At 37.8% G+C, this 26,570-nt stretch overlaps 1 protein-coding gene across 4 annotated transcripts in view; it reads left to right on the forward strand.

Annotated features, from left to right (window-relative positions):
- Positions 1-26,570, forward strand: part of GAK (cyclin G associated kinase) — a 75,114-nt gene that overhangs the window by 24,359 nt on the left and 24,185 nt on the right. For 3 of the 4 annotated variants that reach the window (XM_075740186.1, XM_075740185.1, XM_075740188.1), the window contains 12 exons: positions 1,956-2,091; positions 2,697-2,809; positions 3,368-3,479; positions 5,626-5,749; positions 13,257-13,306; positions 13,401-13,549; positions 16,656-16,778; positions 20,562-20,695; positions 21,957-22,151; positions 23,189-23,306; positions 25,719-25,798; positions 26,153-26,346. In XM_075740186.1, the coding sequence (XP_075596301.1) occupies positions 1,956-2,091; positions 2,697-2,809; positions 3,368-3,479; positions 5,626-5,749; positions 13,257-13,306; positions 13,401-13,549; positions 16,656-16,778; positions 20,562-20,695; positions 21,957-22,151; positions 23,189-23,306; positions 25,719-25,798; positions 26,153-26,346 (1,528 nt within the window). The remainder of the gene's footprint in view (positions 1-1,955; positions 2,092-2,696; positions 2,810-3,367; positions 3,480-5,625; positions 5,750-13,256; positions 13,307-13,400; positions 13,550-16,655; positions 16,779-20,561; positions 20,696-21,956; positions 22,152-23,188; positions 23,307-25,718; positions 25,799-26,152; positions 26,347-26,570) is intronic. The other variant, XM_075740187.1, reaches the window with a different exon arrangement.

The following is a 26,570-nucleotide window of genomic DNA, read 5'->3' on the forward strand; positions in this document are numbered from 1 at the left end:
GTGGACTATATGATACTTCAGTGCATACATTACAGAGCTTTATGTCAACAGATGTTGACATAAAAATGTAAGTATAAGTACAAAAATGTACTTGCTGTACAATAATACATAATTAGTATGCAGTTTATTTCTGGCCTTAAATTGAGAGACTCAGTGTTTTGGAGTAACTAAATCTCAAACATTCAACAACATTCAAATCTTTGAAACTGGGATAAATTGACAACCAAAACCAGCTGGAAACAGTGCACGCAGAGGGCTGGAAGCAGTGAGCAGATTTTTTAGCTGATGTCTTCATTGGCTTGTTTTGTTTGTGAGGGCTATAAAAGCCCATATGCTCAAGCAACTAAGCTGAGGTTCAGAAGAAACTTTGAGGAAGAATCTTCCAGTCTGTTGTGCAAACACTTTCTTGGAGGTTTTAGTTGCTTTATTACCAAACTTTTATTGGCCAGATGGAACTGGCATAACTCTGCCAGTTATATGTTAACTTATATTAAAATATATATATCAACCTACATTTAATTAACAGATGAAATTATTCTAACTAATCCATAACACCTGGACTATTCAGAAATGAAGATATGAAATAAAACTCTGAGCCTTTTTGTAAGAAAAATCCTGTTCTTGAACATGTTCTGTTGCAAGACTACTCATTTTTTTAATACTGTAAAATTTATAAAATGGATTTATTATAATGATTTTTAAAAAGACAGGAATTGGAAAATCCCTGAACCTGAAGACTTCTATGAAAGGTAAACAAACCCCAGAAACCTATTTAGTAGCAGTATTGCTGCTTGGAGCTCTCTAACTGATAAACAAGTGAATGTTTCACTAAGTGTTCTGTCCTCAAGACTATTTCTAAAGGACTGTGAAGTTAATTTCTAAAGCACTTGGAATATATATAGAGTTGCATGAGTCAGCAGCTGATGATTGAAACCTGTGATTTGCAGGCAGTATTAGGCAACTTAATAAATTTCATAGTCTAAAATTCTGCTTTAAATATTGCCCAATTAAAGATAGCACAAACAAGAACTACCACCCAATGGGTTCATGAATCAGAAAATTTGTATCTGTAAACTTTCTTCATTCTTAAGTTTCACACAAAGAAGGTGGGTGCTGCAGAGCTCCTTTTGTCCACAGCTGTGGGGACCTCCCAGCAGGACCATGATGCTATCTATCACGGGGTATGAGATTAGGTGTATAGGCTAAGGTGTTTCTTTATCCTTGGGTCAATATCCTTGCATAAAATTGCAACACTCCTTTGAGTGGCCTAGGAGGAAGTGTGCCCTGATCTGCTCATGTCCCTGTCTGGGGCTGCAGTTGTCAAGACAGGAGAACCACCAAGTGAGGCAGTCACCCTCTGTTGCCATGGGCAGCCCCTGCCTCCCTGCCTGAGGCTCTCCCAGCCTCACACCAAAGTTGTCCATTCCATGCCTCCCTGATGGCCAGGAGATGCCCATCTTGGGCTGAAAGCGTTGGCCACCATGAGCATTCTGCCCACTGGCATGACTGCTGCAACACTAGGGCTAGTGCCAGGATCTCAGCCCCAGTGAAAAAGGACACAGAGCTCCCTTTGACTGTGGCTTTGGGGAGACCTTATCAATCTCTACAGCTGCCTGAAAGGAGGTTGTAGCGAGGTGAGTGTTGGTCTCTTCTCCCAAGTAACAAGTGATAGGACAAGAGGAAGTGGCCTCAAGTTGCACCAGGAGAGGTTTAGACTGCATATTAGGCAAAGTTTCTTCACCAAAAGGTTTGTCAAGCACTGAAACAGGTTGCCCAGGAAAGTGGTTGAGTCACCATCCCTGGAGGTATTTAAAAGATGCGTAGATGTGGTGCTTGGGGACACGGTTTAGTGGTGGACTTGGCAGTATTAGGTTAACGGTTGGACTCTATGATCTTAAGGGTCTCTTCCAGCCTAACTGATTCTATGAAATGTTTCTGCCTTTACCTCTACTTAGGCTCTGGGCTGTATCCTGTACTTGCTGTGCTTTAGGCAACATCCGTTTGAAGATGGAGCTAAGCTTCGCATAGTTAATGGAAAATATGTCATCCCACAAAATGACACACGCTATTCTGTGTTTCATGATCTCATTCGTAAGTTTACGATGTTTCTTAATTTGGTGTCTTTATGGATACATCTTCTTATTGACAGTGTTGTGTTACTGATAGTTAAATGTTATTTACATGTGATGGTGAAAAAGGTTAACTGCAACACCTTGTTTTATTAAAAAATTCAATCCATTATCAAAAAAACTTGGAAATTTTAAATGAAACTTGGTTTTTAGTGCTATTGTCTGTCTTGCTTAGGATCTGAATTAGTCCATAGGAACAACTAGTGTTTTGATTTGGTTTCTTTGAATTTGCTTTAGACATTCTATTTTTAAATTTCAAACAGATTTCTGGAAACTTTAACAGTACCAGAAATGTCTCCAACTCCAACAGTATTAGATATAAAGTTACTTCTGAGGTTATTCATTAGCTGATCCTAAAGTATATTTTTTGAAATATTCTTAACCCTAAATAGTGTTTTTTGTGGATGCCTGTTATGACAATGATAACTGGATGTGGATTTAGCAGTGGCTTCACTCCGTCCACATGTTTGATTATTGCATTGGAATGCACTGAAGAAATTATTCATCTCTATTGGGAGAAAAGTTGTGATGGGTATCTGTTACATTGTCTGAATTTCCTTTTTTTAGGCTCTACTTTGAGGGTGAACCCAGAAGAGAGATTGTCAATCACTGAACTTGTGAATCAACTGCAGGAGATTGCAGCAGCTAGGAATGTGAATCCAAAATCCCCCATCACAGAGGTAAAGATGTCTCAAGGAGTATTATTGATTAGGTCTCCTTTCTCTCCTCTCTTTATCCAGTGAGTGTGAGTTTAGTAACAGATGTCAGAGCAGGTCCTCTGTTCCTTAGTCACACTAACTTGTTTGGAAATTCAATTGAATTGATCTGTATCAATTGTAGGATCTTCAAAAATATACCTTTTAAAGCACAGAGCTTGCATGACATTAAAGGAAACTAATTGTAGTTCTTAGCGCTTGTTGAAAAACTTCTCATGGTCTTGGGTCATTCTTTAGTATGCAAGTACTCTGACACGCTGCATTTAATTGTAATTAACTTGCACAGAAAAAAAATCTAGTATATGAAGGGTCTGCCTATACTAACTTGAAACCTATTTAGTTATCTTCTGTTTGATGCTTAATTGCACAATACTGCAAGTGAATCAGTTAGTGTACCTTAACTTCCTGGTTTTCTCCTGAGGTTCAGCTTGCTTGTTCTCACCAAGTAAAAGTAACTTACAAAGCATAACAAGTTGGCTAAATTGGCAAGAAGATATTCATAGTGAGTTTTAATTGCCACAGCTCCTGGAACAAAATGGAGGCTATGGAAACAATGCTCAGCCTCGGACACATGTATCCTCTGTTTCACAGAGCTCCAAGCCTGCAGGACAGCTCAACAATATGTACAATGCAGGTAAGTGCAGAAAGAGACATCATCTTAGTGTAAAGCCAATTGCATATTTTCTATGTGGAAAAAAAAATCACTTGGGGGTTTTAGACATCTTGCACAAATACTAGCTATCTTGCATTTATATCACTGTTTCTACCCTTTTATTTTTCACAGGATTTGGTTCTATGTTGATACATGCGAATGAATTTCTCAACTTCATTGCTGGCTGAGATAAAATTCAGTTTCCTGTGTAAAATAGTTGAAACTAAAATGCATTATTGACCTGTAGAGGTGGGAGAGTTGAAATAAGTGAACTAAAATTTGATGAAATTGGATACAGTAAGCAATAATGTTCTTAAGAACAAGAGCTGTAGAGAAAGTATTCAGGTTATGACAAATGCATAAAAATGGCTTATTTTAAACCCAAAACTTTTGCAATGAGGCAATTATATTTGTGTCTTGTGTAAAGAGGATTTAAGAGGAGTTTAAATTTAAACTGTTAAAAATCTTCTCAGAAGTGCTGTATTTTAACTTGCAAACATGTTACTTTGTGGCAGAAGTTGCTGAAATCAGTATGTATTCTGAGTTTGTGCACATTATTGAATCTTTGGTGTAAGAAAGTGATGGCCGTTCTTGCTTTGCAAGCACTACTAACATCACATATGTTACAACTTGAAAAGATAGCAGCCATTCTGTGGCTTTTGGTATAACTTTATGCTGAGATGGGCTTGTTGGTGTCTTAACAGTTGAGGTAGTCCAATAAAGAAACGCAGAAGCTATTGCAGGGGTTTTGACTATGGACCACAGTAGTTCATTAATGCTAAGGAGTCACTGAGCTGACATGTATTTATTTAGCCTGTGAAAAGTCTGTATGAGAAAAAATACTTCTGTAAACATTTGGGGTCCTCCTCTCCCTTCTCCTATCCTGCCCCCCCCCCCCCCCAAAAGACTATTGACCCCCCCATTGTAATCTGAAGTCCATCTGGCAGAGTGATCGTAGTCTAAAGCTGTTAAGTTTTGTCACTTCCAAAAGACTCATATCTGACAGCCTCAAAGGGAAAAAGCAGCAGCCTAAGCGCAGTTTATTGGCTAACCAGTCAGTACTGTTGGAAATAGCTGTTGAACCTGGCTAGTTATGGGAGATTGGGCAGGGAGGACTTCAGGAGATAGTTGTACAATAGAACATTAGTGGGGAAGAGAAGGAGTTGTGGTACCATCTGAGGAAAAACAGTAGTAGGACTAGCAGTACTAAATTGAGTCAGCTGAAACACATCTCCAAAATGACACTTAAAAGCTGACATACCCATTCTGTAAAAACAGATATTCCAGAGTTCATTCAGTTGAAAATACTTGCACTTAATAAAGAAAATGAGAAGCTTGATAGGCTTATTTTCATGTAATTTCTTATTAAAAAGCAATTTCTGCACTCATCATATCATATGTGAATATGGAATATTTCAATTAATGTAAAAGATATCAAGAAAATATTACATACTGTGTTCAATTTTCCTTCCAGCTTGATATTTCTTGCTTGATATTACTTATACTGAATTGCCAATAAGACAAAGGGTGTTAATGTTCCAGAGAAAACTTAAAATGGGGTAATATTTATTGCAGTAATGTTATCTGTATATCAATTTCTGTGGAAGAATCCAGCTTCCTAATAGGTTTATAATCAAAAGGCTGCCTGGACATCTGTTTTGTGCAAGAATGAGTACTGTTTGCCATATACAATCATATTAATAGGGATGTTTTCCTAGGATGTCGTGTTTAAAAAGTAACCTAATTATGCCAGCTGCTTTTGAAGCCCTGCATTAAATGTCTCTACTGAGGTTGTTCAAGTAGATTTGCTGCACTTAGAGACTGATACTAAAAAAAAAAAACAGTGTTTTGCTGCACTGGCAATATGAAATAAGTGCTTCACTTTCAGAAGTTTTTTACTTTGTTTACTCTTAAATGCAAACAGTCAATTAAACATTGTGTTAAGTAGTTTGCTAGTACCTCCTGACTGCAGGAAGTGCTATTTTTTGTGTAGGTCATAGTTAAGTAGAATGCTAGAACTGTGAGCCTTACAGCAATTCACTTCCAGCTTTGTAGGCAACTTGCTTTAGTATGGAGCCCATTCCAGGATATGACTTAAAGTACAATTATTTTTATTCGACTACTCTAGGCCTGACCGTTGCGGAATGTGACCAGACTTATGGAGGGTTCTTTGATATTCTGAGGGGTGGAACAGAGCGATTTTTCACTAATATTAAGGATACATCTTCTAAAGTTATCCAGTCTGTGGCCAAGTGAGTAAAAAAAAAAAACAAACCAAAAAAATTGTGCTGGTAAGAGTTCTAAATGAAGGGTCAGGAGCTTACTCCAGAAATGATCAAATTCAGCATACTTTTCCAAGTATGAGCTCTAATAGCTGGTAGCTAGCCCTGAGATTTTGAGTGATATTAATACAAAAGTTACTTTAGCAATTGTACACTAGAAATGAGAATGTTGGGGACAAAAACCTATTCATAAGTATACTTTCCCTGCTGTTTTTTAGATACTGAAAGCTTGGGAGAGATGAGCAGGTGGGGGCTGGAGCAGGGTGGAGCGTTATGGAATAGGACTATTGTGGTTCTGAATGAATGAATGGAATTGGTAGATGGGGCCTCCATGAATAAGAGAGGAAGAAAAAAAAAAGTGGTATAAGGTACAAATAAAGGAAACGCAGGTGAAAAGAAAAACTACAGGGAAGCAGTGTATGAGCTCTTCAGTTTAGTTTTTAGGTGGAACCCTATGCCCTCAAGGCAAAGTGAGAGGATCTGCACTGTTTGTCTCCTTTGTCCATTATATGGAAGAATACTCTCCTTTTTTGATGTATGTGTTCTCAGATACTAGTGTGTGATTATTTTTTTCTAATCAGATTCCAAATGTTTCTAGTGCCTCTATATGATCAATATTAATCAATTTGATTCATACATTTAAGTCATAATAAAATTTTATGCAGTGTAAAAGTTTTTTTTCTTAATTCTAGGAAGAAACAGGTAAGTCACTACTGAATACCAGGACTGAACTAGAGCCTTCTAAAGAATACTGAACCTTGTTCTTCACTGTAGGGTTTGTGGCCCTTTAATTGGGATGGTGCGATATGGCTTGTGAAGTTTATTGCTTGCAACATACTTTTTTGTCACCGAGTGTAATCTGTGCGCAGTGTTGCTTTAAAATGTTTGTAATGATCACATAAGTTAGATTTATAGATCTTGCACCTCTGTAGCTACTTCAAGTGCATTTTTAGCTATTTTCTCTCACACTTAATCTGTTTAAACTTCCCATGTGTGGCTGAAAAAGGCCAGGTCCTCTATTTCTTAAAGGTTGCAAAAGCTGTGCAGCTTTGGTTTGTCCTTAAGCTTTCTACAGAAGCAGTTGCCACAGTAGCATCAGACTTTTCACCTTGGGGAGACCACATAGACTCAAGAGAAGACAGGGAGGTGTACTGGGGAATGGACTGTTGCATGATGAAAAGTGATGACTTGTTAGCAGCTTAGCAGAACTGTAGGAATTCAATGTATGAAGTAGCATGAGCTACAACTTTTAAGCAACTGCTTCCATTTTATTTCTTTAACATCTGCTGTCCTGCAGGCCTCTGTTCTTTATCTCCTTGTACCTGCTACCTTCTGTGGAACTGATCTTCCTCCCCCCTCCTCTTCAGTCCTACTTCTGTTCATTTATCGTGGTATCTTGTCAAGTGAAACTTACTGTGTGGTAAAACATGGAAATATTCAGCAGATTCCTTGCCTTTGGCAGCTCTACTATTTATAAACTCGAAGGTACTTGATTTCTTGTCTTAAATTCTGCCAGTTTTGCTTAGACTTAAGTCTCACAGCAGAGAAATTTCTTTTCTTCCTTTGACAGATACCACTTAAGTTCTTCTCTACCTTTGAGAAAGTTTATAAGCCCTACTTTCCCATGGCTGTGTTCCTGTTTTAGCTCTTACTCTGATACTATATTTTGGTTGTACGCTCTATGCTTCTGAAGTACGCCTGCACTTCACTTTCTTGTGCTTCCAAAATGTTGGAAGCACTTGACTTTCCAAATTGTTGTGCTTCTGTCAGTTTGAAGAAGTTTCCTCTTCCCACTCTTGCAAGAGGTTTCTTCCTTAAAGGCCACTGGAACTTTAATTACTTTTTTGAATTTCATCTTAATGCCATTTTCACCTTTTCTAGTGGTGGATTAGGACTGTCTAAAATTGTTTTAATGTGTCATGGCTTATGCTGTACCTGCACCCTGTTTTTATTTCTCTTATCTATCAGGTGTGTGTGTTTGCTTTGTGAGACTTCCTTTGCTTCCATAGTAAGTGTAGTTTGCAGGGAATAAAATAGGAACTGTACATCCAAGTGTGTCTGCAAAGCTCAGCTGGCAGCTTCTGAAGTATAGGACAGTGAGTACTTGCTGTCTGAAAAGATGCTATTCAGTTCATATGCTCTTCTCTACAATTGTTTGTTAGGATTATGATGACTGCCCCAAATAAGTCTTGCATCTATCTTGTTCTTAGAGTTTATTATGCTACTTCTGAATTGCTAGTTTGTGTTCTGTGGCTGAACTACACATTTGGCACTTTAGTTAGAATCCCTTTCTTGACAAAAATGAAGAAGTATGATTGAGATGGAATGTAAGGGTCAAGTCCTGCACAGAGCCCCATGGCAGGATCCTTTGTGAGACGTAAGGAACTGTTGGAGTCCTCTAAACTGCTTCAAACTTTGTCATGACTATTTACTTTGTGGTAGTGTTTAAGCCGCTGTCAGGAATGTGATGCTGTTGGAGACATTTTAGTGCATGTCTTGTGGAACTTACTAAATATTAGCCAAATAAAAGCTTTTTACTTTTTTGTAATATCCAAATTAGATCAATGAGCCAAGGCCTTTTCCAGCTAGTGGGGAATACAGCATTTGCATGGGCTCTGATGGATTGACAGAGGACTGTCAGACAATGCACGTTAAGTCCTAAGCTTCATCATGAGATCAGTCCCTCACAGATGTTTTGGCTAGCCTAATTGAATAAAAGTTTATATTTAGGTGACTTGTGCATATCACCTCTGACAGAGCATGTGAGACTGTCAGGCTTTTAAGCTCTGCACTGACATAAATCTTGGTTTTCTGGTAGACCTTCTGTCTTCACGCAACTGCCTGTTGTCTTGTGTTATATAAGCGAATTTGGTCGTTGGGTGGGGAGTGGAAGAAGGGAATGTACCAAGTACATAATTATGCTGGTGAAAACCAGTTACTTCAATACTTATTTTCAAGATAATATTAATCAATACTGGAAGAAAAACTCTTTCCACTTGTAATTTGCTGATATTCTTTAGTGGCCCTTAGTGCTGTAATTTGCATTCCTTGATAAGTCTGTTGTGTATTTTGAATCTTAACTGTTTAACAGTTTGCTGAAATGGCAAAACTGAATTAATGTGAGCAATACTTAATATTTTGCAGGCCTTAAGGTAGTCTCAGGTTCTTTAGCATTTAACATTCACTGTGCTGCTGAGAGTCCCACCACTGGGCTTGTGCATTCTTAAACTGCGTATGCTTTAACCAAGCTGAAGTTTTAATTCTTTTTTTTTTTTTTTCATCTTCTATAGGATGTATCTATTTGTTATGGTCATTTCCTGCCTTTACAAACTTGTGTTGTGGCTACAGCTGATACTATCAGGCATGTGATAATACCTCTTCTACTTTGCATCCTTGACTGCCTTTCCAAAACTCTTCAGCCAACATGAGAAGCAGACATTCTGGACAAACTAAAATCTCTCTTCCTTGTCACACATTTCCCTCACCACACTTAAGCAGTACTTGTGTTGGAGTCTGTCATCTCATTAGGTAGGCTCCATCCTTCCTACTTAGCATTGCTTTTTCAAATTGTGGAATTACGTCCTTTATCTGCAGACAGACTTCTTTCTCACTGAATCCACACAGTGGAAGAGTTAGTGTTTTCGAGTTGCTACAAAATTAACTTTTTCTTCTCTCCTATAGCTGCCTTTATCTTAATTCAAATTGTGGTCTCTTGTTTATCCTAATAAGTGATAGTCTGAAAACTAAAACACATGTCACAGGCTACTAGGAACAGGTGAGTGAATGAAGGCCATCTTGATTGTCCCCCAGGCCACTTCACTTGCAAGTGTCATCATCTCCATTGCAGGTTCAGGTCATGCAGAAGCAGTTTACAGCTACATGAGAGAGAACACAGAGCAACAGAGGCTCAGTGCTCTGTTGATACAAACTGACCTAAAAGAAAGTATGAGGGTGTATACACACTTGGAGCAGATAGGCACTGCTCTGTGAAGGGGCCTGATATGGCTGAGCAGTATCTGCATCAGAGGGAACTTTGTTCCAGGAGATGTACCTGTGTGGGCCTGATAACTCACTCTGCAGCCATGCGGCCTCAACATACCTCTGGTCAGCTTGTGACGCTGCTGTGCCCTTGACCAGTTTTTATGCTTATTGAGGCCTACATCCACACAGGTTACAGATGCCCTGCCAAAAACCATATATAAAAGTTTTAAGTAACCAGTCTTCACTGGTATTGAAAATGGCATGCAAAACTTACGATCAATCTTGTTTTGCTTTATCAGAACAGCCTATTTCACTGAAGAGATTGTTCCCTAGATTACTAGATTATAATTATTTACCTTTTATTGCTAGCTTTCTTCGCTTCTAAGGTAATTTTGTTTCTGGTTTGATGCTGCATTAATGTTTTATTTCATGGATCTTTGTGTTGCACTAGGTAGTTGAATGATTAATTCAGTTTTATGAAGCAAAACCAAGTGGGAAGAGATTGATGTGAATTTCACTGCTGCATTTCTTTCTGGCTTTTGAAAAAATAAGCTGCAAAAATTGTGTTGCTTAGCTAATGAATAGATATTTTTCTACACTTGTGAGTATAGAGATGTCTGGAGGAAGATTGCTTTAGTGTCAGACAATTATTTAACTGAAGATAAATGGTTTGTGTACTCATATTGTAGTTGTGCTGGTTAGTTTGTTGTTGTTTTCCCATCTTCAGCTGTTAGTAACACAAGGTAACTATGCAGTGTTGTAGTATTGTGCTGTATGCTACCTAGTCTATTTTGTGAATTTATTGTTAATTTTAATGTGTTTTAACTTTGAAGTGATCTTTTGTGTAATACTAATTACGGTCTTTAAGTGCAGCTGTTCTCTGGCAAGATTGACAATGCCAACCATTTATACATTGAAGTCTTTAATGTCACTTAAAACTTCTGATTTTGTTTAGGTACTTATTCTGCAAAAATGAGAATTTATATCTCGTTGGCTACGTTTCCCACTAGACTTCTCACTAAAAAGCCTTGAAGAAGCCTGGTATCATCAGAAAAGTGACTAAATGCTAGTGTCGTAACATATTTTCCTGTTTAGCTTAATCACAGCCTTAGAAAGCACACTGAGTTTTCCATATGGAGCACAAGCCAGAAGCCCTCCATGCAGTCTCTTGATTTGTTTGCATGAGCTCCTGCTCTTACCATGTGCCAGCAACATCGTTATTTAAATGAAATTTCTGCTGTTAACAGTATGAAAGGGAAGACCTTATTCCTGATGTGTAGTTACAGGGTTATATCTTCAAATGTGTATGAATACTTAGCAGTGTGAAGAATATGCATTTTTTCACCTTCCTGCCATTTAAAGCAATCTCAGTTACGAGTATGATATGAAATGGTCCGCTAAAAACAAAGTCCCTTATGTTAGTCTTACTTGAAATATTCAGAATAAAGTTCAAGGAATTCAAGGATAAAGTCACATGTTTTAGGAGACTTGTGTTGATTTTGCAGTTTAGCAGTTACATTTTGATTAAGATAGCACAAGCATTCTGAAGCTTTTTCAGTTGTTAAAGGCATACAGATTTTTTCCTGCAAAGCAGCAAGCTTGATTCAGCTGTGCTCTGTTGTTTGGCATACCATGCTACACTTTCTCAGCGATGTGTGTATGGTAAGATCCATGCTCCTAATAATGTTGCATTTTAATTTAGACAAATGTAAAAAGCAAAGGTGAGTTGAGTGGTCTTGCTAGTAAGAAGTCAATATCTGAAAGTGTTCCCAAAGGAGTGGGTGTGAGGACTGTACTTTTTTTTGCTCTTAATAGTTCTGTGCTTCTCTTTCAAGTTGCTGCTTAACCTCAGTGTTATAACATTGAAGAGAGTGGTTCTTTGTTCTCAGACTATTCTGTTAGGTAGTTCTTTATCTTGATACCAAAAAAGTTGTTACATTAGAATGATCAGAGTGTTTTCTTACTAGAAGCTGGTGAGTGTAAGCAACAAATAACATCTGATGCCTCTCAATGATATAAAGGACTTTTTACTAAAAAAAATCATGATTAGCTCTGAATGTAAATTTCTGCCTTACTTTGGCTGCAACAGTGTAACCACTTGAGCTATATAAGTCCTTTGAAAGGTGCAAAGAATTTTGAAATGGTGTTTATTTGGCCATTTTTGTCTACCTTATGCAAGCCTTTTCAAGGCTGAGGTTGTTTTAGTGCTTTGTCCAGTCAAACTCTCAAACTTTTGTAGTGATTTCAATTTCTCTTGAGATTTGGGGTCATTATCATTGTTAGGACACTGATTATGCCACGCTGCATAAATACTGTTTAATGTCCTTGCTTTCAGAACAGTTTTTCTTGCCTTATCTAAAATCCTCTTCCCAATCCTTGTAAATTCAATAATCTTTTAATCAATCCCTTCGTCTTTACTGGCAAGCAGTAAGGAATCAAAGCATAATGTTCTCTTTTGATATTTCAAACTGAGTCCAGTGTACTAGGTCTGCTTTTTCAAGCAGTGTCTTGAAATTTATAGTGATAGAAAAGCATTGCTTTGATAGTGCCTCTGCATTCCTTACATATGCATCATAGTGTTGTGATGACATTTTGATATTCTGGAGATAATATGCTACTGACTTATTTAAGTTAGGCATGTCTAAACCAAATTTTGTAGGTGAGGTTTCTTATTTTGCTAATCAGGAGTGCAGACCTATGTGGTTATGCTCAAGGGTGTAGGCCTGCACTGGGGCTTTTCAGTCTTTTTCTTAAACTTTTTTGTCCTGCTACGTAGCAGATACCCTAGAAACAAACAAAAACCCCAACGAAACAATGGTCATAAAATAGTAAATTATTGGCATAATGTGGGTGATCAGGTAGAGATGAAGGGAATGGACCTAAATAAAAATTCACTGGGAGATTATTTTTCAAAGAGGCTGCTCTTTAAAACTGTGCACAACTATATGAGAAAGAAATGAGTAATGATTAGTGCCTCGCTCACTATGGGAGTTTTGGAAGTGAATTTTTGGAGTAATGATTTAAATGAGGAAAGATTTGGGTACCCTCTATTCATATGGAATCCCGAAAGTGGGCAGCATGACCATCTATGCCAGATAGTAACACATGTCAGAGTTACATCATTTAAAATGTTTCAAAATGGTCTTTGTTTTAAGCATTATGATGTCCTCCATTAAAGATGTTCCTGCATCCTCTAGGCTTTCAAACTGATACCTACAATGAATGTTTATCAGCAAGAGCAGAGGCTAGAGGAATGAGTTAAACATTGAAGGCACCTGTGCAAAATCCCCAGAGATGATTGTTGCAACTGATGTAAATGAGTAATTGTTCAAATACAACATCTATTCTGAAAACCTTGAAGTGTAAGGTGACAAGCCTCAAATGGAAGAAATGAAACACTCTCCATGGTGGTGGCTGTAGTCTGAGACTTGGATTTTAGACTTATGGCTTGAATGGTTCTATTTCCCAGTATTAACTCCAATGTGTTCTGTTTCAGTTATGCAAAAGGAGACTTGGATATATCATACATCACTTCCAGAATTGCTGGTATGATAGCTATGTCTGTCTTAAGAATAACTTCTGATTGTTCTTAATATATGAAAAATGTGAATACTTCACATGGTGTTTGTTCTGTCTTCAGTCATGTCCTTTCCAGCTGAAGGTGTAGAATCTGCCATCAAAAATAACATAGAAGATGTGCGGTTATGTCTGGACTCTAAACATCCTGGCCACTATGCTGTCTACAATCTCTCTCCAAGAACATACAGACCTTCAAGATTCCATAATAGGGTCTGTATAGTTTTTTGTGTATTTCTGTAAGAGATCTTTCAATACAGTCTTGATTATAACTTCAGCTTGTTATTTTGAAATATGTTAAAGTAGGCTGTATAATCAAAAAGATCATAAAAGAATAAGTATAAACATAAGGTCAAAGAATAACCTATATTCTGCTTGTCTTTGCCTTCAATCCAAACTTAACTGATTAAAGACTAATCTTTAATCTTACTGACCAAAGTCTGTGTTTCCTAGGCTAGTGATATCTTTGAAAACATGTACAGGTACCTTACACGTTTCAGATTTAAATGGAGAATGCTTAATTAAAAATCTTACTAAAATGTCAGTCTTTCGTACAATTGGAGTTTTTTTCTGGATCAAAGGTAATACTCCTTCGGTGTCTGATTTGCACAACCTGTTCATTCGCTTTTCTCCTTGTCTCACTACATGGCATTTGACTCCCGTATATCCCAGCCCTAGCTGACTGCTTGTTGCTACTGCCTGAAATACTGGTATGGCTTAGCTAAGCCTCTGTTAGCCTTTCTGGCTATTTCTCTGATACTAAAATGAAGACATTTGCCTAATTCAGTAACAAGATAGTGAGGACAACTCACCTTATTAGGTGCTGAGATACTGGACTCCTAAATACACACGACTGTCCTGTAAGTATGTCAACAGTGGAGACTGTTAGTGTGTTGTGAGTTGTCTAGCACTGGCCATGTTAGACCTCACCTAAATAGTCTGTAGTGGTTATGCACCTTCCCCACAATATTGACTTCCCAAAGGAGAGTCTAGAAGCATGATTTGTTACAGGAAACCCGTTTTGGGCCTTATCCTGCAGAGCCATCCTTAGCATTACTTCAGTTATCCAAGTTCACTTAAACTGTCAGACTGAGGTATGTTTAATGCATTCTATCTAGTGCTTGTTTCTTCCTTCCTTTTGTTTCTTTGTAAACTTGTAGACAAGACAAAGTATTTTCAGACCTGAAAAAATAATTACTGCATCTTTGGGTGTAGGAGTCAACTTCTTTATCTGCATTTGGTTCTGTATGAGGTTCATGCAGAGGCTGTTCAACATGGAAGGCAAAGCCTAATTATGCAGGAAACCTCCTGCATGATTATTTGGAGCAGGTACCTCAAAGCAAAATCTTCAGCAATGCTTTTTTAGTGCTAGATTGCTGGAAAGGCTGCTGAGACTGGCAAGTGACCTGATTTACTCCTCATCCTACAAAGCTATCAATTTCTGTTTATGGAATGATAAATTCTGTGACTGAAGTTGCGTGCTCTGGGGATGGTTTTTGGTTATGCATGTCCGAGGTGCCTGTACATTGATATTCCTCATGTATTGGTACTATGAATGGTAATATGAGCACAGCTAAATCTACCAGTGATCTGGAACTCCTCTGGTCTGCATTGATCTCTTTGACATTAATTTTGTCTTATGATCTTTGTTTTGCTGGGAAGTAATAGTAGATACAATTTGTCAAAATGTTGTAGGTTCCTGCCAACTTCGGCTGGGAGCATTTCAGAAGTTTCTACAAAACTTTGTGTTCTGTTTAAAAAAACAAAAAAAGGCAGCTATTTTAGTTGGAAAACAGACTCTTTAAATGTATTGGGGGAATTGTCCCTGTCTGTCACTGAAATCCAGGTGCACAATGAGTAATAGTGACTGACTTAACTTCATTATTCAGTGCTGTGTGAGAGCAGCCATGTGGGAAGCTAGGGAAGCTTAGTTTTTCTTTAGTGCCTGCAAAAGATGATTATGGCAAGCCTTAAACTTGGTCAGAGGAGAAGAGCTTCTGAAATTCTTAATTCTATCCCTTTGCTTAGTAGGTATTTATGAAATTATATGTTCTTGCTTTCTTGCTGTATATTATCTGTGTGGAACTTTTACAAATTTCTTTAACCTTAGTTAATGGTGGTTTTGAAGTCTTCTCTGCTAGTTTTGAGTCGCACTTGGAATAGGTTGCTCACAGAGGTTGTGCACTCTCCATTCTGCTAATGATCAGAACATTTTGAGCTTAAAATATAGCCAAAGTAGAAGAAGGTAATGTTGTGTGATATACAAAAACTAGTGTTTGAGCAGAAAGTAAATGATAAACCTGATAAATCAGTTCTTTTTGCTTTTTTATAAACACCTGCTTTTCTAGACTGTTTTCTGGGTTGTAACTGTAATGCTGCAATACAACTCTTTCACTGCTACTTTAATATTTGAGATGTACTGAAACCCACGTTGAACCCTGTGGTGAACAGGAAAATAAAGGAGTGCTTGCCTTAGCTTTTACTCATTCAGTGGTGATTTTGTGTAAGCTTTACTAACAAAAGAACATTCAATTTAAATCTCTTGCAAAGTAAAACTTTCTGAATCTGCCCTCCTTTTTAATTAAAATACTAGAATACAGCTAAAAGCTGTAGAAGACTGTCGGACTTTCAGCACTTTTTCCTGAGCTTGGCAAAAACCCAATCTCATTAAGATTTTTTGTGATACTCAGTTCAGGTAATTCATCTCAGAGTAACCCTTGAACCTTTTTGTCTGTGTAAGAAAACATGTTGCTGATAGCAAAACTTGGTCTTCCACATTCAACAATTGTGGTCCTGGCTAAAAAGAAATAGAAAAAGCTTGCTTTGTAAGTTGTTTCTTGTTCTTGCAGAACATCTGTTTAAGTTTTGCAAATGCTCAAGGACCAGCGTTCTTACTGGACAGCTGATTTTAAGACTGTAGACTGTCAGCAGTGAGGCTGATTATTTGGTAGTATTTTGTAGGACTTATTGCAGAAGGAATACTATTTAACTGCTGAGGCCCTTTGAATAAAGGACAAATAAAAGCAAACCAATCTCTGGGTTTTTTTGCTTAAGAATCTGTACACAAATAAAGCTGAAACCTGTTTTACTTTCTAACTTGCTCTAAGAAAACTTCAGATAGTAATCTGAGTTGTTTTATTGCACTTCATGCTATAAAGTGGTGCTTACTCTGTGTGACTACTTTTCTTGAGTGTCCTGATAATTTCTACCTGAAGGTGGCATTAAAGTGTAAAATTACCTCTTATTTACATAGCACAAGCTGTGTATGTGTATGTGACTCTAATCTTGTTTCTCACCTCTGCTATCTCTCTTGTTGCAGGTTTCTGAATGTGGCTGGCCAGCAAGACGAGCACCAAATCTTCAGAATCTTTATAGCATATGCAAGAACATGCATTTATGGCTGAAACAAGACCAGAAAAATGTTTGCATTGTGCACTGCCTTGTAAGAAACTGGTTTAAGTCTGGAGCACATTGCTCAATCTAGCTTTAAATTGTGATAAGGATGCTAGTATCCATTCAGTTTGTGAACATTACTGGCATTCTTTACTGTGAGATGTGGAGGCAATTCCATCCTGCTAGGTCTTCAGGAAAGTTATTTGCATAGATTTTCTCCTTAAGCAAATTAGGAGGATAATATAGCCCCTGCTTACTTGCATGTAGCATGGAAGGCAGTACATAGGAGGGGTTAAGGCAAAGTAGCCTTTGGAAGAAAGAATCTACTCCACTATTTCAGTGTTTGCTCTATTTTTGTTCATGTTTTTTGAGCGACACATGGATGCATGCTGCATTTCCCACTACTGTCCATTTAGGATGTAAATCTGTATCTGCAGAACTGCAGAAACTGACTGAGACTTTCAGTGGAACTTGCTGTTTCTGGCAGCAGATTGCGGTGTAACTTCCACTGTTCCTAATGTATTGTTAACTTTGATATATCCCCCAAAAGCAATAAAACTCTTGATAGAGCCACATCATGTCAAACTTGGGGGGGGGGGGGGGGGGGATTGATTTAAAGAATAGTGACTATGTTCAAGATCTGAAAACATGAGTTTGCTGTTGTATTTGTGTAAGGGCATTTCATGTGAAATTCTGACATTCTTATTTCCCTGTGCAGTAGTAAGAGAAACGTGACAGTTGTTACGATGCTTATGATGCTGCTGGAAAGCATTCATTACTAGTCCTTTGATATGGTATAGTAGTCTATATGAAATATCATTGTTAGACCCTAAAAGAGGGCTAATCTGGCAAAATGTACTTCCTTAAACAGAGTTTTGCAAGGAAAAAGATCAGTTAATATTAGCTCCTGAAAACTGATTGGCTTTTCAGTGCTGCTGTGAGATTAGGAACCTAATTCTGTATTAAAGTGATACTTACACTACCTCAGTATCATGTGATTGCTGGTCAAGTAGGTAAGAAGCAGATGTGATGAATTAGCACCGATTTATGTAACATCTTTTCTTTGAAGTATTTTCTTTAAGGTACTTAACTCATTCTTTTTCCTCAGATGTGAGGGAAAGCTTCTATATATATGGCAGCTGTGATGTAAAGAGACCAGAACTACAAGAAATGCATGATAGCTGCAATATGTGTCTTGGATTCATATAGCTGGAATCTTTTTTAGATTTTGTAGATTTAAAAGCTGGGAAATCTAAGTTGAAAAGAATGCTTTATCTGATAGAGATAGAATGTTTTCATTCATACACTTTCTTGGATAACAAAACATAAGAACTGCTTATTGTAAAGGTGGAATTGCTTCTACGTGGCTGGGATTCAGTACCAGGTGGGGCTTCCTGTCTTGTGATCTTTGCTGTAGAGGTTTGGAATAATGCAGTGAATTGTTAAATTTGTACATTGTATGTGAAATGAGAAAAAAGTTGAAAACAAGGTTTAAATGGCAGTTCCCTGCTTCGGCTACAGTTAAGTCTTTTTGGACTGGCAATGGCCGGGATCTGTTTTTAACAAGCATCCTGTTCTGTTGATACTGCAAGACTGTAGCACATACGCTGGAGGCTGGAGTAAGTCCAGGACATCTGCAGTAACGTTTTGCTCTATGTAATTGTTTGGGGCCATGCAGTGATGGTAATCATTGAAAACTTGCACAGTTTAAGGTGTGAGCCAGCCACAAAGATGGTCAGAGGGCTGGAGCACCTCTCCTGTGAGGACAGGCTGAGAGAGTTGGGGTTGTTCAGTCTGGAGAAGACAAGGCTCCAGGGAGGCCTAATTGCAGCCTTCCAGTACCTGACAGGGCCTCCAGGAAAGATGGTGAGGGGCTGTTTATCAGGGAGTGTAGTGATAGGACAAGGGGTAATGGGTTTAAGCTGAAGGAGGGTACATCTGGATTAGATGTTAGGAAGAAATTCTTCACTGTGAGGGTGGTGAGGCACTGGAACAGGTTGTCCAGAGAGGTTGTGGATGCCCCCTCCCTGGAAATGTTCAAGGCCAGGTTGGATGGGGCTTTGGGCAACCTGGTCTATTGGAGGGTGTCCCTGCCCATGGCAGGGGGGGTTGGAACTAAATGATCTTTAAGGTCCCTTACAACTCAAACCATTCTATGATTTGATGAGTACAAGATCATCTTGGTGGAACTTAATGGCAAAGAGACTTGCCAACTGGATATGATGCAGCTCTTTAAGCGTGCATAAGTGTTCCTTCAGATACCTGTGTTCAGATGAACTAAGTTAAGATAATTATACACACTCTATGAAAAGATATGTTTAATTTGTTTTATGAAAGCTATTCCTTTTCACAATAGTTTAGACACAAAATGCCTCTATCTAGTTTTTTGAGGCTTTGGACAACTTACGCTCACAATCTAGCTTTTTCCAATAATTGTTTTTCATTGCTCTGTTAATGATTGTTTATGCCTGAGGATTGTTTATTTTTGTAGCCAAGATCATTCATCCTTGTAACGGGGAAAATTTAAATTCATACTGTCCTATCTCTTTATGGGAGTGTTTCTGTTGCTCCCATTCTGCAACTTAACAGCTTTTCTGAAGTGCGAGGTTCTGTCATCATATTTATTTACTAATGACTAAGATATTCTTTATTTTGAATGCTGTATTTCTGGTTGTAAAGTGGACTTTAAAGTCTTGTAAAGTTATCCTCTGACTTCATGCCACAGTTGCAAAGGGTTTGTGGTGACTTGCTGACTTCTTGGTACAGTGATTTTTCTCTCCATGGTGTGGTGCTTTGATTTGGAAGAGGCTTTGTAATGCAAGTGTACATAGGTCAATGCTTGTTGTGCTGATCAGTGTTGTTTGTTTCTTCCTTTGTAGTCATTAATGTTTTGTCCTAAGTGTACGTGTCTCAGGGTAGGGACCATGTTTTTGTTACATCTGTGTGAAATTTAACTGAAAGGCAGGGTCCAGCCCATAGAATCATAGACAAATTTAGTGACTTCTGGAAATCATTGGGCTTGCTAGTTATGCCAGCAGTAATAATATTGATTTGCTGAACTGCTCTTTAAAGATCTGGCTCTTATGGTGCTGGCATACCTTCTTTTCATTGACCTAAGTAATGGTTAAAGTAGAAGCCTGGCTTTGAAGGAAATGCCTATTAAGTTGGGGAAAAACACTTCCTTCTTCCCCACTTCTGCACTCGTATGCCAAATGACTACAAAAAAAATCTGTTCCATGTTGCTAGCAAAAAACTTAGAAGTCCTGTTCTGCCAGCCATTACCTCTTCAGAACCTTTAGTCTTTTATAATGCAGGGATGAACCTGGGATATGTGTAGCTGTGGTCCATGCAGAAAGAATGTTAGTGTTTTAATTTCCTTAGTTCCGTGGCAAGCTATTAATCTCAGGCAGTTTTAGTCAGAAGACTAAAGAGTTTAGTGTGGCTTAGTTCTTCTGAATCTCAGGACTTCTCTTGTAGTAGAAGTCCATGATTATCAGCCAAAAAATAGCACTGAACCAGGGTTTCAGGTAGCAGCCAGGAAACAAACTTAAAAATGGCTATTAGTGATAGTAGCATAATAAACATCAATTGAAAATTTCAAACAGTGTTAAGCTAATAGTTACTCACATTTGAGCTAGCAGATAATATGTAGTATCTTTTGTATTGTGTGGAAAACAAATGAAAACATTTCATAGATACAAACTTCAAATCTAATGATCACACTAGACCTTAGACTTCACTATATTAAATGAGGAGAAAGCATTTTCTTCAATAACTTCTGTCATACTTTTTACACTAGGCTTAATAACAAAGTTACAATTTTTCTTTGTAGGATGGAAGAGCAGCATCTGCTGTTGTAGTTTGTTCTTTTCTGTGTTTCTGTCGTCTCTTCACTACTGCTGAAGCTGCAGTTTATATGTTCAGTATGAAACGCTGTCCTCCTGGCATTTGGCCTTCTCATAAAAGGTATGGTATTGGTCTGTTTGTAGGATGCTGTTGAAGCAAGTAGTAATGCAATTGTGAATATACTGCTATTTTTACAGGATGCTTTTTAGGAAGATCAGTTATTACAGTAGTGTCTGTGTTCAAACAGCAAAATAATTAGAAAAATGGGTGTTTCAAAGTAGAGAAAGTAGTTCTGAATTTTGAGAGCCCTTAAGTTACTCATGTTTTTGTCAAAAGTGAGACAAGTGTGAGCTGTAGTGAAGAAATGTTTAGGAATGAAAACAAGGGTATGCAGTGCTTTTGAATGCTCTCTTAAGTGTAAAATCCTCTTCCACATATGTAAGACTTATTCCATGTTTACTAGTTTATTACAGTAGCTTTTACGGTGTCAGAACACTGCAAGTTCTGTGGAAAGACTAATAATGATTTCTGTCAATCTTTTCTGATTAGGTTAGAATGCCTCCTGCTTTTTAAAGGAGTGCATGCAGAGGTAACTTACATAGACTTTGGCAAATGTTTTAAACTGAGTATTTGATTTAATTTGATAGATCTTATAACAATAAAGTCTCAGTAGCAAGTGACACTGGTAGTAAGGGTGTTTCCTACAAAAAGGATTAGATTTAGGAAGGTGAGAAGTAAGGATTAGTTAAGTATAAATGACAGATTATACTGTTGTACAAATTTGAGTATATTTAATGGGTCCTCTACAAGATAACTTATATTAATGAGGATAAGTTTAAATCCTTTAGGAAGCTTTGAGTTACTAGCTTCAGAATTGTTGTGCAATTTTGATCCATTATGTGTAAAATACAAAATGAATAGTTTTAGTTCAGTGTTTTAAGGCCTTTGAAAGAGTGGCTAGTTTGTTTCACAAGTGAGTATGTGTAAAGCTACAGAACTAAGTCAATGTCTGGACATGTGTGGAAGGTGGGACATGACTGCAAATGAGTTAATATGCCGTGCTGTATTCAATTTTCTGATCTATATATTTTTCTGTTGTAATGCCACTATCAGGCTTTGGCACAGAAATTGTGTTGCTGCCCATAAATTGAGAGGCTGGCTAGGGATCATATTTCTCCATGTTTCTATTTCGTTTTCCTTTTGTGAAATTCTATCAGATTTGAAAATCTGTTTGCTGGAAGTGCTGTTAAATGTTGCTAGTGTTTTGTTTTCATCTGTCACTGCTCAGTGGCTGGATATGAACAGAAGTAACTTACTTATGTGTTCACCTATTTCTAGAATTTGGTTCTCTGGCTAAACAAGTATCTCTTGGTTTTGGCAGATACATTGAATACATGTGTGACATGATGGCTGAAGAACCCATTATTCCTCACAGCAAGCCCATCCTTGTCAGATCGATTGTCATGACTCCAGTTCCTCTTTTCAGTAAGCAGCGTAATGGCTGCAGGCCTTTTTGTGAAGTTTATGTGGGAGATGATAGAGTAACCACTACCTCCCAGGAATATGACAAAATGAAGTAAGTACTCTGAAGTGCTCTGAAACAGCACATTATATTTTTCTAGACTAACTTACATATGAAGTCTTTACTGTAAGGAGAGAGCATGATTTTGCATATGCCAGTTGGGCAGAAAGGTTCTTCAATGTATGGAACAGCTCCTGTGTCCCATTTTAGCTGATCTTGAAAGGTAAATCATGAGGAAGAGACAACGTGGTTATAAGAGCAGCTTGGATCTGTACTTGCAGAAAGTGAGGGTGATGGCGGGATTGACACAGTGGACACTGGGAGGCAGAGATAAGCAAGACCCTCTTTCCTCTCCCTCCATGTGGTATAAACAAGATCAATCCCTGGTGTGTGAACTACATCATGTCTCAGTCATGGTAATGGTAAGGATTGCCCAGGCACAGTGGCTGTAAGGGGAATGCTTATTAGCCCCTGTACAGCTCTGGTGCCTGCTGGTGTAGTGCAGCACAGGAACTGCAAATGGTACTAGCAGTACTAGGTGTAGGTAGTCAGTGGAAAGATGAGAGAATACAAAAGTCCTTCTAGCTTTCCTATAAATCCTTTGATCTAACTTTCCTGTAAGCCCTGTAAGGAGTTTAGTCAGTTTGAAGAGACCCGGAACAGAAAGAGCTGTGAGGTGTTATAGTAACACTTTCCCCTCTTTCTCTACCACTGTCACTCAGTGGGAGTCCTAACATACCACAGCAGTGCAAGTACAGTTTCTCTCTGCACAGTTTCTTCTTTTTTTCAGCTTTTTTCATAATATCCTGTCTCTTGCATTTCCCAGCAGCTCCTTGAAGATGTTTCTCCCATATTTGATTTGAGAACTATGGGTCTAAATATGTCTGTTGTTCTTGCTCTGCTGTAGTCAACTTGTAGTTTTTAGAGCAGCTTTTAAGTTTTAATCATTTAGAGTGAATTTCTTTTCCATTAGAACTTGAAACAGATTTTTATGGGTTGATATTGAAGGCCTTGGAGAAACCAAACTAAACATAAGGTAATACACTATTTTTTTAAAACAAAAATAACTGTGGTTATGTTTTTTTCTTCAGGGAGTTTAGAATTGAAGATGGGAAAGCAGTAATTCCACTAGGTATAACGGTCCAGGGAGATGTTCTCATTGTGATCTATCATGCCAGATCAACACTAGGCGGCCGACTACAAGCCAAGGTAATGATATATTTAATGGCCTACATGGAATATTTGCTTTTTCTTGTTGTAGTTTTGTATCATACTTGTATTTGTGATCTCATTGAGTACATAGCTTTACTTGCTATTCTTTGTTCAAAGACATGTGTAAGATTTTCATGTACTTGGGAATTTAGCCTTTTCAAGCCTAAGTATGTCCATTCTTAGTGGTCTGCATGTCGATGCTTTGGTAAGCATTTCTGGAAATTACTCCAGTAAGGATAGTTACTGTATTTGCATGGAAAGCCTCTAGCCAGTTTTTTGAGGCAGTGATTGTTGTGTGTTAAGTTGCACAACAAGCTAGAACTTCCGTACACATAAACTGCAACCAAAGGAAAATCACTCATTAGAAGAGTGGAATTCCAGGGACTGCCTGTACAAAACAGGCTAGGAAAATCCATGTGGTTTTGTACCCTATTTCTAAGGCCAGGTTGAGTTTTTATAGCCAGTTTTCTTACTGTTTTTTGCTCTTCTAGGAAGAATGCATGTTTACTTTTTAATTCAACTATGGATGCAAGATCAGAAAAAACTTGCTAATGAATCCTGTCTTCAAATTTCTGAAAAACATGGGATTTTTTTCTCCAGATGGGTAACCCAAATTAAACTTGGAGATCCATGTAAAAGTTAGGAAGGGGTAGTGCAAAGTTTAGGATAGCTTGGAGCATTGTGAAAATTGATTCAGAGGTTTTTCAGGTTCCATACATTTGGGGCAAACAAGCATATTCATACATATCTACTATTACTGAAATAGTTTTCTCCATGTATTTTTTCTGCTTTGTGTGTAGGAAGGTGAGTATCAAATCTTCTCATGTTGCAGAGGTTCAAGACTTTATGTCCCCAGATTGATAATGGGGCCAGATCTGCCAGAACATCCTCAAACTGAAAGCTCAGTGAAATGAGTCTCTAATGCACAAAAATAACTAGTATTTGGTTCAAGGTCATCAGTGAAGAAGGCATACAACTGGGGAAAAATCAGCCAAGGTTAGCAATACTCCTTGTGCAATCTTGGTTTCACTGATGGTAGGGTTTCTTTGGTGTGGTTTCTCTGGCATTTATTCATAAACTGGAAAAGATTAGAATTTTCTCATCCATCTGCTGAAACATACATCAAGAGTGTTTGTAATGATCCTGGTTCACAGCTTTGATGGAACAATATTCAAGGTATCCTTAGCTTTATGTACTGTAAATTGCCCCCTGAGGGTCTCTGCAGAACTCTTACCACCACACTTCAATATTGCTGTTAAGTGCCTAGAGCTAGGCTTTGTGAATGTCTCCCACTTGCTCGCAGTTAACTTCAGAGAGGATTTAGTTATCTTCTAGGAAGTGTCTCAATAGCAAGGGATTAAGAAACCTGATTTAATAGGGTGATCAGGTTTTTATATGTAGTTCTGGGCAGGGATGTATGAATGGATCAGAGAAACTCTCTCCAGTATGTCCATGTGTCTCTTGTACTGAGGAGGCCAGCACTGGGCACAGGACTTCATATGTGGCCTCACTAGTGCTGGATAGAGGGGAAATGCTCTGCCTGTTACTTGACGTTTAGTTATGATGTTCAATAAATGCTCATTTACAAGGAAAGCTTTCATCATTCAATTTTATTATATCATATTTACTGGACTATTACTGTATGACTTCCTTTGTAAGGACTGGCAAGATTATTCAACATGTGTTGTAACTAAAGCTGGGGAACTAATACATTGTGGATGTATGAGTTTTCTGTAATTTGGATCTGTGTAAGACCAGGAGCTATGGGAATGTTCTATAGTAGCATTTTCTGGATTCTCACATGCTGATCAGGCATGGGAAAGTAGTTTTTCTGTCAGCAGAAGAAAGAGTTAGGAATGTTGAACAGTTATAAGGAATCAGTTTGGAAAAGCTCTGTAATTTTCTCTGGGATGAATGGTTGACTTCAAGTTGCACAGGAAAAAGAACTCTTTCCATGTCTTATGAAGTGTCCTTTTAAATGTGCTACATTTAAAACTGTTCTGGATGGACTCCTTTATAGATGACACATACTTCTTGATTAGTGTATTGCACAATGAGTTTTTCTGAGTGTATATTATTCAGAAAAGAAAGAAGGATCATTCAGTTTCAGCCTCTAGAACAGGGTCTGGAAATATTTAAGACTTTGATAGTTTGAGGTTAGTGATGAGGGATATCTTGTTCAAGGTCTTTTGGTTTGTTTCTGGTAGTAATAGATTTATCTGGGTTCTGTCTTAAACTGCATTTAAATCTCTCAAAACAAAGTATATATGGAATTAACTGAAACTGTAGCAGAAAAACACTTCAAAATATTTTAATACGGAAAATATTTACATTATATCAAAAGCAGAACACTGTGCATACTGTTCATGTGGATTTATGCAGTTTCCCTGTATTTCTTATTTTCAACAGATGGCGTCAATGAAGATGTTTCAGATTCAGTTCCACACAGGTTTTGTGCCCCGAAATGCCACCACAGTGAAATTTGCCAAGTATGTTGACACATTTTTGTAGGAGATTGGAAGAAGTTTTCTTTGAAACTGCTTAATCTGCTGAACCAACATATGGTGGGGGGAGGAAATATGGTCGGTGTAGGAAGAGGATGACTTAGATTGCAATAAGATGATTCTTTTATTTTTCTTACCTCAAGGAAACTGAAGGTTTTGTTCATGATGCAAAAAAACTCTGTATCAAAATACCACCTGTTTTAAATATATGGAAAAACTAAACAAATACAGCATGTTTTAAGCCTTATACTAATTGCTTTAAAGTTATGTCTTGGCCTGCAGTGAATTTAACCTAGTTAGCCATCAGTATCAAGATTCTACTTGTGTGCATCTTTGCAGGTATGATCTGGATGCCTGCGACATACAAGAAAAATATCCTGATTTGTTTCAAGTCAATCTGGAAGTAGAGGTGGAGCCCAGAGACAGACCTAGCTGTGAACAGCCACCATGGGATAACATGAATATAAAGGGACTGAATCCCAAGATCCTTTTTTCCACACGAGAGGAACAACAAGAAATTTTATCAAAATTCGGTAATGAATCTCTTGAAAAACTAGAGAACGTCATAAAGTTTCTCATGTACTTAGTGTTTGAGACTCATGTTTAATTTCTGATATTGCTTTAAGTGAAAGAAATTTAAAAGGTTTTTTTTGTAAATATCACTTAAAATTTTGCATTCTATGGGGGATTATAATTATCCTTCTCAACTCTGCTGTTATTACATTTGCTTGCTTTAAAGCTATGAATATGCTATTTG

The sequence above is a fragment of the Balearica regulorum genome, chromosome Z (assembly GCF_011004875.1).
Source record: "Balearica regulorum gibbericeps isolate bBalReg1 chromosome Z, bBalReg1.pri, whole genome shotgun sequence".
Taxonomy (NCBI): domain Eukaryota; kingdom Metazoa; phylum Chordata; class Aves; order Gruiformes; family Gruidae; genus Balearica; species Balearica regulorum.